The following is an 11,679-nucleotide window of genomic DNA, read 5'->3' on the forward strand; positions in this document are numbered from 1 at the left end:
TCAATTTGTTTTTTAATTTTTCTCTTTTTTAGAAGTATTTCATATTCGGATAAATATTTTCTAGTAGACATTTAGAATGAGAAAATATTTATAGATAAATAAAACACAATTTATAATTAAAAATGATAATTTAACTAAAAATAAAATTTAAAGTATAGAACAATAGAACCTAGTTATTGCAATTTTTCTAAAGCCGTGACCACTTTAAAATTTAAACATGCACAAATAAAAATTAATTTGACACATGGTTTAATAAATTAGTGTCACTATAATATAAATGAGTTGATATAATACACATCAAATTATTAATTGGTATAATAATTTATAATAATAGATAAAATGTCAGATAATAAATAAATAAAAAGGTGAGAAACCGTGTAAAATTGTGGACTGTACAGCCTGTACTGCTATAAACAAAAAAAGTGAGAAACCCTCCACTACTCCTATCATCCATTCATCCTATTTCTAAGTTTTAAAGAAAAAGCGTGTACTATCAAATATCAATTATCATGGCAGAAAATGGTCCGGAGAGGGTCAGAAGGGCAGAAAAGCTATAAAAAAAATTTTTAAAAAAAAAACAAAACAAAACGTGTCCCATCCCATCAAACAATTGTGCAGTGCAATGAAAGTGTGAGACAAACTAAAAATATATATAATTTAAGTTAAATAAAAAGAAGACTCAAAGTCTTCAGGTTCGGAAAGACAAAGAGAAAGAGGGGGAAAAATTGAAGAAGAATACCTCTGGTGACTGGTACGTTGGAATCAACCAAGAAAAATTTCAAACTAGACTGATTGAATTTATGGGAAAAAAAAATCAAGAATCAAGATGAAGATGAAGAAAAGAAAGGTAAGACTGTAAGAAAATAGATGGAGAGGCGGAGAGGCAGAGAGATGAGAGGTTTTTCTTTTGTTTTCGAAATTTATAATCTCTATTTTAACATATTTCAAGATAATTGCGTTGTATTATTAATGAATTTGTCTGGTTTTAATTTTGATTTTAACATATTTCAAGAATGAGTTAATAAATTTGTCTCCTAAAATTTAATTTTGTTAGCTGAAGTTTGACCATTTTTGTTTTTTCCCTTTTTAATCTTTTGCATTTTAGGATACAATGGGGCCTTTTTAATGCATTTTATTAACCAATAAAAGTGCTTAAATTTTTTTTAATTAAAATATATAGATAAATATATATATATATATATATATATTTTTTTTTTACAATTGGGGCCTTTTTTTTTTTATTTGGGGCCTTAGGCGATTGCATCAATTGCATCACCTGACCCTGAGTTTGGGTCTCCGATCTAAGGATTTGGGTTTGGGTTTTTTGTTATGGTTGTGGTGGTTTGAGGCTTGGGCTGTGGTGGAGCTTGTTCACTTGGATTTTTTGGTGGAGGTGGAGGTTGAGGTTGTGGCTTAGGTGATTGCATCAATTGCATCACCTGGCCCTGAGTTTGGGTCTTCGATCTAAGGATTTGGGTTTGGGTTTTTTGTTGTGGTTGTGGTGGTTTGAGGCTTGGGCTGTGGTGGAGCTTGTTCACTTGGATTTTCTTGGTGGAGGTTGTGGTTTTGGTTGAGAGCTGTTGGTGGGTTTTGATTTTTGATTCATTCGGATTTTTTGGTGGAGGTTGAGGTTGTGGCTTAGGTGATTGCATCAATTGCATCACCTGGCCCTGAGTTTGGGTCTCCGATCTAAGGATTTGGGTTTGGGTTTTTTGTTGTGGTTGTGGTGGTTTGAGGCTTGGGCTGTCGTGGAGCTTGTTCACTTGGATTTTTTGGTGGAGGTTGTGGTTTTGGTTGAGAGCTGTTGGTGGATTTTGATTTTTGATTCATTTGGATTTTTTGGTGGAGGTTGTGGTTGTGTTGAGGGCAATTGATGGTGGTGGAGCTTGGTTGATGGTGGTGGATGAAGGGTTTGCCGTTGGTGGTGGTGGAGCTGGGTTTCGGTGTAGCTGGGTTTGAAGAGTAGAAAAGAAAAGGGACGTAGGTAGCAACCGTATTCCTCTGTGTAGTATCAATGGGTAGGTCCATCATTTTGGCAAAAAGTGGAGTTAAAAACTGAGATACATGACTGAGTTTTGTGACTAAACAAAAGTGATGGATTTTTTGAGTGATAGTGGAGTTTGGATTTTGAGTTTGAGGTATGAAAACTGAATACTGAGTTATGAAAACTGAATGAGCCCTAAACCAAACGAGCCCTAAATCACTAGCCTAGGGAGTTTTTTTAAAGTGCTAGTGTCCAAACTTGAACTGGGAATCTCCTAGTCATACCAAAAACAGCCACTTTGAAACCAAATGTCCAACCACTCGGCTAACCCATTGGGTTAATAAAATACGATATGGCCTTTATTTATATATATATATATTTTTTCTTTTTCTTTTTTTGAGAAAGTATATGGACCTTATTTGATCCCCACAATCTTAAGTTCATTGATGGACCTCTCAAGTCTCAAAAAAAAAAAAAAAAGTAATAATAATAATAAAAACTTCATTAATGGTCTAATGGACCCACAAACAATAATGATATCTTTTTTTCGCCTTAGCATACCAACGACAATTATCATAAGTTCGTAACAAAATAAAAACAGTTTTTAATTCTCTATATAGAAGTTTTTCTTTGGGATTGATCTTCATGAGAAATTGTTCATATGCTAAACGCAAATAGTAGACGTATTCCACATGCTCTTTATCTAACGGTCACCTACCACCACATTTTATTTTTTGTTTATTTGTGGAAGAAAAGGTATCAGATAGCGGACCTTTCCTTCCTCCACTTGCTTTTGAATAAATCAATACCCCTTGTTTGAATCCCCAAAATCTAAGACAATTTTAAATTATTGAATGGTCCACCGTCCACCCACACAATAACGGTAACTTTTTCAGCCTTTTCAAATTGCATACCAACCACATTATTTTCCCCCACTTTAAATCCCACTATTGCTTAATTAATAAAATAAAAAGCAATACTAAACAATAAAACAATGTTTTATGAAAGAAAGAAGAGTCTCCCTAGTCTCTACATAATTTGGTCGGAAAGTGAAGGCAGTCGCTTGAAAACGTTGACTGGAATAGATGGCATGTCGTGGCGGAACCTGGGATGGCGCAGATAATAAAACCCCGACACCAACACAAATGCCTTAAACGGCACAGCATAAAACATCAAAGACGCAATCAAACAAAAAACAACAAAAATTCCAGTAGCCCGTGGGTCCTTCCAGCTAAACAAAGCCTCCAATCTCTCACCTTGTGCTGCCACGTCACCTAAAAGTATTTGTGCTCGCCCAGCTAACGCTCGCAACCGATCGTACCTGATTCTAACCTGTTCTGGTGATCGTGTGGTTGGAAACCCATCGAATTCTTCATCAAGCTCATCAAGGCTCACAGCTTCCACGTAGGATAGTCTTGTGTCTATGTTGAGTGGGACCCTCTGGCGATATCGAAATCTCAATAGGATGATCAAGAAAGCGTACATGAATACGGTGGGGAGCACTAGATTGGGACACACAGCAATAGCTATTAGCACCACGTGTACTAACATAGTTGTGGGAGGATGCACCCACGTGCGAATCCCATCTAGCCAACGTGCCAACGTGGCAGCACGTGTTAAGCAACCCACCACTCGGAACCAATTGGCTTTGCTTCTTCTCATGCTCCACACGTGCGTGTCTGAGTCCAACATGAATTGCACCACTTCTTGACCCAAAGCTGGTTCGGACCTTGCTAAACGAGTTGTTACTATTTTCATTGCCGTGTGGCGTAGGATATCTTGTTGGGCTGGACCCATCGGACGGACGTAATGCATTCTTGGAAGCATTGGACACGTGTAGGCTTGGATTAGGCTCAACCAAGATGGGCAAGTGAATCTAACGGCTATCTCAATGTCTCCCATTTTATTGGCCCCATTGGGCAGCAACACTGTGAGGGGATACGAATTTATGTAGATCCGATTTGAATCGAGCGTGGATAGGCGTACACGTATTTTTCCAATGCGTACGTCTTTCTCAGATTTGGATATGTACCTTCCATTATCAAAAACCCCGATAGTAAGTACTGTGCAAGGATCATACACCTCCCAAGTGTATTGTTCGTTCCACCGCGGAGAAAAGCGATCCATAATCGTACGCGTACGAACCCACTTGGGACCATACTTGGCGACCACGTAAGCGTCGATGGTGCCACGTGTACCGTTATCTTTGGTTTTGACAGGCATTAAATTTGTGGCGCCACGAATCCCAACCTCAAGCAAGCCTATTGGAGGTTTGGCTAGCTGCTTGGAGGAAGCACGAACATCACTAGTCACGTGCGCAGCCTCATCTAGCACGTGATATCCACCTTCCAAGCATACTCGGACGTGTATTCTTCCAGTGTACGAAGTACCATCATCACCACCAACCAAATTGAACCATCTTGATTTTGGATCCGTATGATCATCTATCCTCCTCTCGATGCTCGCCACCTGTATCTTAGCATGGCCCACTGACGACGACTGTTGTCCGTTACTCACATCCTCGACTGTTACCACCAAAAACGGCTCGAACGGCTCAGCAGCCACGAAAACAAGATCTTCATTCCACGTAGGATTATTTGCTGTGCTGCCAGATGTCCTGCTCCTGCACGTCTTAAATACTTGAGCCCCCAACTGAGCCTTTACTACGTAATAATGATCTGGACTCCGAACCTTATTGTTATTATTACTATTAGGTTCGGATAGCTGCTTCAATTGCAAATCTTGGGTTTGGATGACCGTTAGTCTCAGATACCAAAGCTTTGGAGACAAGTAGACCTTAGCTCGGGTCTCCGGTATCAACCCACCCGAATCCGACTGCCAAGCCTCCTGGAAAGCCTCGTCGGTTTGAGTTCCGAACCAAACGGCCAGCATGACGTCATTTCCTCCTGAACCTGAAGAAGAAGGATTTTCGGATTCCAAATCCAAAGTGTACCATTGAGGAGCTAAAGGACTGTCTGGTGGAACTCGCTTTGGGACTTCTTGTAGATCAAACGACACCGTTCCCAAACAACAACAGCTCTCAGAGTCAGAATCAGAGATTTCAGCCCTGTACACAGACAGTTCTAACGAAGTGGAATTTAATCCCTCTTTATCAAAAGCAAAAACTTGATCCCAATCCTTATCACTCTGACTCTTTTTGGTTTTGATACTGTGTGTTCCGATCACAAGCTTGGCATAAAAGGAGGAGGAAGGCACAACAGGTTCTTCAGACTTAACCTTAACCTTGACCACACGAACATATAGAAGAGGCATACGATCCACCAGATCGTCAGCACTACTACTTCGACTCCGACCGCTTCCAAGAGAACGTAGCAGCTCAGCCTCGTTTAAGCCCCCAACGACAACAACATCTCCGGACTCGGATTTTAAATTTTCTTTGTTATTAGTTTGCTGCTGCTGCTTCTTCTCGGAGTGTACCTCAGCTGGAGGAGCTTCTTCGAGTTTAGGCACTTCCTCCTGTTCTTTAGCTGCAGCTGCTGCTTCTTCTTTTGGTTTCTCTTCTTCCTCTTCTTTCTTCTTCTCCTCCTCCTTCTCCGGTACCGCCTCTACTTTCTCTTCCGTCTTCGTCTTTTCCTCTTCTGCGGGTGGTTTCTTCTCTTCCTCCGCAGCCGGTGGATCTGGATTCTCGTCAATGTAATAGACTTTAAGCCCAAGCTCTCCTTTAACCTGCGAAAACACGATCCGCTTCTCTAACGGATAGTACACAATGGCTTCTGAGCTGGACTTGGCAAAAGTGGTTCCAGCCATCTTTACTTTACCAAGAAAGTTGCTTCTCTTACCAGTCTTCTTGTCGTTGTAGAGATTGATCTCCAACATCTCCGACTCCATGGTCTCCTTGTCATGGACCAGAAACTCGAGCTTCTCGTCCCACTCCGGGTTCAGATCTCTGAACTTAGTCTTCGTTCTTCGCCTCTGCCCATCAAAGTCTACAATGGCGTAGGCACTCGCTGTTCCTTGACCGTCTTTCGGCATTAGATTCTTCGCGTTGCAAACTTCCACCACCAGCTTTCTGCCACAGCTTTCAGCCATAGCTAAATTTTTATTCCAAAAAAAAAAAGTAAAAGATAATTTCTTTAGGGGTTTGAATTTTTCGAGTTAAAACAGAGAGAAAAACAGAAACGTGAGTTTGAAAATGAGAGATATGAGGGACAGAGAGAGCTATATATAATAGTGAGATCTGATTTAAAAAGGAAAAGGGCAGGAGCGTGGACACGTCAGAGGGGACACGTAAGACAAAAGTTGAAACGTGGCGAGATCTTGGAGTGCGAGATTTGGCATGTGACGTGGATTTCTGAGATGAAACAGCGTGCCTGATGCTGACTGCTAATTACCTTGCTAAGTAGTAATAATATATATGAATTCTTTCGTTCTTTGTCTGGTTGGATTTGGAGCTTTGTTTGGGATCATATTTGAATACTAATTAATTAATTAATATATGGTTTATTTGCCTTTTAGCAAAGTACATGAATTTCTCACACGTTCTTTCGGTGATGGAAATCATGGCATGGGAAATATTACGGAAAGAAATGGGAATACATAAACATAAAAAACATATATAATGCTTTTTTCTTTTTCTTTTTTCTTTGATGAAAGTGCAACTATTCTTGTACTTTTCAGGTCCTTATTGTGACCGACCCAACTTCGCCACTACCTTCATTTACTAGTTTGTTAAAATATTCTGTTAGGATGGGAAAGAACACAAGAAGGAGGTAACACACGATATTTTAATTTGTAACCAAGTAGTTCCACTCTTGTTTTGAACAGAAGATATATTGTGACGGTTCTATTGTCAGTGTACGTAGCTTACCATAACGATTTATCAAAATTCAAAAGAAAGAGGGGAAATGGTTCAGAATGATGTAATATCCTAATTAATCCAACACAATTATCACAATTAACTAGAACTAGAAGAATAGTACTATTGCTTTTGACTCAAAAACGAAAAATAGAGATCTGCTGATGAGGAAAATATATTTCACTCTAAGAATGTGATATAGTATATGATAAATTGTTAATCACATTCAGAATGAATGAGTTTGATATTCCCGTAAGCTATTAATCTAGGGAGAGGAAGAAAAGGGTTCATTCAAAATTAAGTTATTTATTTTGGAGAACTGTAGACGGTTGTTAAGAGATATAATTAGAAATTACCACCGATTGTGGAACAGTTATATATTGCTTTGCTAAGAACACATGATTTAAGCAGCGCTCTACTTTGAATTTTGGAGTACCTTTTCTTCTTCTTCTTTTTTACTTGGGAGTAATATTAATACACTCCCAAGCCTAGAAAGTTAGTTGGAGGAGCTTACTAGCATAATTTTGGTGGTTGAATATAATGCATGGTTGGGTCTACAAATATAGTTCTAGGAGGGGGCAAAAAATATATATGATAAAAAAAAACATTTAAATAGGGTTCTGATTCTCACATATCTATTATTTCACATTAACTTTTTCAGAGTCCACTTTTATGTGATAAAAGTAACATTTCTTTATGCATCAATTGTGGATATTTGTATGAAATAGTGGATTTAGACCAATGAAAAAGAATATTTTCTTATCTAAATAGTCCCAACCCCTTTTTCACGAGATTAAACCAAATGAGCTAACCTAAAGGTGATAACAATGAAGCGCAATTTATCATAATCGTGTTTGAACTAAAACAATCTGTTACATTTTAATTTGTCATTGGAGCTCATTTATCTCTACCAACTTTACTCACAAGAGATTTTGAAGTAGATTAAGGTTAGAAATACCACAAATTTTATTAGATAAGTTTCTATGACTTTCATAGTAAAATTGAAAATATCATATGATTCACACCACTTCTTTTAAAAAATAAAATAAGGGGAGAAGAAAAGGCAAAAAGATAGATTACCAAATCTTACAACGTCTCTAATGCCATTTCAGTAATTAGATCAAATGATATAGGTTAATGTTTATAAAAAAAATTAAATAAAAAAAGAAGATATAGGTTAATTATAACGAGTTGTCATCTGAGAACCACGAGAAAATACACAGTAGTAGTATATAGATCAAGATGCTCATTGGATTCAGTTCATTTGTCTTCTTGCTCGCTAACCCTTTTATAAAAAGCACACGTAGTTGAGCACTTGCAGTTGCAGGTTGCAGGTTGCAGGTTGCAGCCTTCTGCAAAAATGAACGTTGCTTTGTTGGTGTTGTGGTGCTTCGATCCCCCGTCAGTAGGAGAAAGGATTAATTAATAAAGAAAGCGGTTGCGAACTAAAACATGTATGCAACGATGAGTAATGACTAATGGGACACGTAAAAATACGTAATTTTGTGTCACAACTCACACTTGTACACTTTTATTTATCCTAACATTGCTCTGCCAGATAACCACTCGATTTGTAATTTTTTTTTTTTTTTTTGAGAAACGAATTTGTAATATTTTTAGTATTATTAGTTACCAACATACTTCACCGACACAAATAATAATACTACCGACGTGCTTCACTGACACATATGTTACCAATATCATAATTAATAATGTACGTGGCCTTCATTTATAATGTATGGCAATGTCTTCGATCAGAGTTGTCTCTTTATTTTTTGAAGAAACTTTAAATTTGAATATAAAATCATGGAAATCAAATAAACAAAAGGCACCATTTAATTAAGCTATATATGGTAAAGTGAAAATGAGAGATTAATTCTATAGGCTATTTGGAATCTACTTATTTTGTTAAAACTAAAAATTTTTTGTTGAGAGCGCTATAGAGAAAGGTAAAAGTTAGCTGAAATAGTACAATAAATCTCAGTAAAATAAAGTAGCTTTTTAATTTAGAGTTAAATGCACACTTAGAGTCTGTTTGGTATCTACTTATTTTGCTGAACTAAAAACTTTTTTACTGAAAATACTATACATAAAGGCAAAAGTTAGCTGAAATAGTACAGTGAGACCCATAAATAATACCAAAAAGTGCAGCGGAACCATAAATATTAGCAAAAATAAACTGAATAGTAAAATAAGGTGACTTTTTAATTTGAAACCAAACACACACTTAATCTTCTTATTCTTCAAAGCAAGAGATGGATGAACCACGTGTGTAGAGATTATAACCTTTGATTTAGAAGTTGAAGTTGGCTATCTAATTTCAGGTTAACAAACATATGTTTAAAGAAATACTAGAGATAGTCGCTAAATACAAAAACCCTAGTAAGGTATATATAAATACTACACGTCTAGTGTTAGGTGTAAATGGACTTTATACCAAGGTAGTCAATCTCGTATCGGAGGTTGTACCGATTTGACTTATGGAACGATATATTTCGGTACTGATAATACTGGTGTACCGTTTTAGGTTTACAATTATTATATATATATATATAATTATAATAAAAAATAAAAATTTACTATAAAAATTTACCTCAATTCAGAACAAATTATTCATGGTTTTAACTTTAGACTTTAACATACTAAGAAAACAAATAATACTGATAAGTTAATGCAAATAAGTTACCATTCTACCCCTACAAAAATTCAAAAATTACAAAACTTCAAAAAAAAAAAAAAAAAAAGATAATATTTCTGTACCGGCCAATACACCCGGTACCGGCTACCGGTCAAAATTCCCAAAATCGTCTGGTACACGACCGGTATTTAAATCGGTACAAAACATTGACGTTTCAATATCGGTGCACATACTAGTACAGTACATATCAGTGGTACCGGTTGGTACGGTATCGACCACCTAGCTTTATACTACAAGTGGGTCTCTTGGGCCATTATATAATAAGTAATAACTAATATGCCATAAATGTATTGACCCCTTGTGATGAATTAATTGATTAATCAACCAAGTTTATTAATTAATCAAATTAACATGCAATATATGTGGCAGCACAAACAAATCATCAATTAAAATAAAATGCAGCGAAAAATAAAGTTGACAAGGTGATTTATTTTCGAATGGGGAAAAACCTCCAAGGTAAAATCCCCACCGGGTGATTTTAAGGTCACTACTCCCGAGAATTCACTATTATCACAACAAACGATTACAAGTAAAGGAATCCTAGTATCTTATACCAACCTACAATTGAACCCTTACCTTAATACCCAATTGGACTTGTTCTAGAATGACAATCTCTCATTTTAATGCTCGGCTCCCAGTACGTGACTAACCAATAGATGCATGGATCCCAGTATGCGACTTAATCACCAATTTGAGAAGGATATTGGATACAAAATTCTTCAGTTCATCACACGATGAAGATCAAGAAGTTGCTTAGTCACAAAACCCTACAATGTACAAACACAGTAACTTCTTCAAGAGAATGATGAACTAGGGCATATGTCTCCGGCTCACAATATGCTTGTGAAGAACTTTTGCATTGATGTGCATCAGCTCTGACGGCCCTTAAAATAATCCTTATATATGTTTAAGATTGTGAGAAAAGAAAGCTCAAACACATACTCACGGATTGAAATGAAATCAAAACTAAAAATCTGTAAATCTCGATAGATACCCTATCTATAGAGCAACTGTCGAGTTTCGGGTTAAAACAACTTTTTAAATCTCGATAGATACTAGCTGTCGAGTTTTAAAAACCAGCACTTCATCACTTGATTCTTGGACAGACTTGCATGGTTTTAACACTTGAACTTGAAACCTTGTTCCTTGAAGCATTAAACACATTCAAGATCTACCCAATTACAAGTAAAGTGTGTTTTATCAAAGGATTAGCCAATACATGTTGACACATGTTCCTAACATGAATCACATATGTCCTAACAATAACCAATATAGCATGCATCTCCTTCAAACAAAAGGTGAGCTTGATGATCCTTGTGTTAAGAACAAGCTTGAGAAATCATTTGAAAAAGCCTTGATGATGCCTCGAAGATGAACTTGGAAGTGACTGGAATGATCATTGGATGTAAATTTGGAACAATGGAGGAAGAACTGTGCAAATGAAATGACAATAAAATATATATATATACACACACACACACACATAAACCAAAGAAAAAATAGAAAGAAAAAAATATATTTGTGGCCCGTTAGACTCATAGGTTGGACAGAGTGATCATAGGATGTAAATTTGGAACAATGGTGGAAGAACCATGCAAATGAAATGACAATAAAAATATATATATACCAAAGAAAAAATATATATTTGTGGCCCGTTAGACTTTTAGGTTGGACAGTTTTTTTTTAATTATTATTATTATTATTATTATTATTATTATTATTATTATTATTAAATTGAGCATTAGAATAACACCACTACTAATAAGAGCAAATTTATAATCAAATAATCTTGAGCATAACACTAAAATAACACAAACTATATAAGGAGAATTTAGGATTTAGATTTTATTTAGGGCTTAGAATAGGAGTAGGAGTGGTGGCAAAGAGAGATAGAGAGAGAGAGGAGATTGAAATGAGGAGAACTTAGGATTAGTGTTTTTATTTAATAAGAGTGGAAAAAAATTAAATTAAAAAATTGAATAATAAATTAAATATATATTAAATATTTTTTAATTAAATGTAGATGGGTCGGGTCAGGTTAAGCGGATTTGTGAATCTTATGACCCTAACCCAACCCATTGTAAAAAAGAATTATTATAATAAATTAAATTAAAAAATTCACAACTCAACCCAACCCACCAACCCCTAAAAACCGACCCAACCCAGCGAGTTTAAATGGAT

General features: G+C 36.3%; 1 protein-coding gene across 1 annotated transcript; it reads right to left on the bottom strand.

Moving 5' to 3' along the window:
- Window positions 1–2,867: 2,867 nt before the first annotated feature.
- Window positions 2,868–6,133, bottom strand: LOC142611415 (multiple C2 domain and transmembrane region protein 14). Its single transcript, XM_075783534.1, has one exon. It carries the CDS (start codon window positions 6,032–6,034, stop codon window positions 3,014–3,016), a length of 3,021 nt encoding a protein of 1,006 aa, XP_075639649.1. The 5' UTR covers window positions 6,035–6,133; the 3' UTR covers window positions 2,868–3,013.
- Window positions 6,134–11,679: the final 5,546 nt, after the last annotated feature.

Source organism: Castanea sativa, chromosome 9, assembly GCF_040712315.1.
Source record: "Castanea sativa cultivar Marrone di Chiusa Pesio chromosome 9, ASM4071231v1".
Classification (NCBI taxonomy): Eukaryota; Viridiplantae; Streptophyta; class Magnoliopsida; order Fagales; family Fagaceae; genus Castanea; species Castanea sativa.

Bases quoted from the DNA above. Each gene is read 5' to 3' on its own strand.
- LOC142611415 (XM_075783534.1), bottom strand. From the start codon at position 6,034: ATGGCTGAAAGCTGTGGCAGAAAGCTGGTGGTGGAAGTTTGCAACGCG.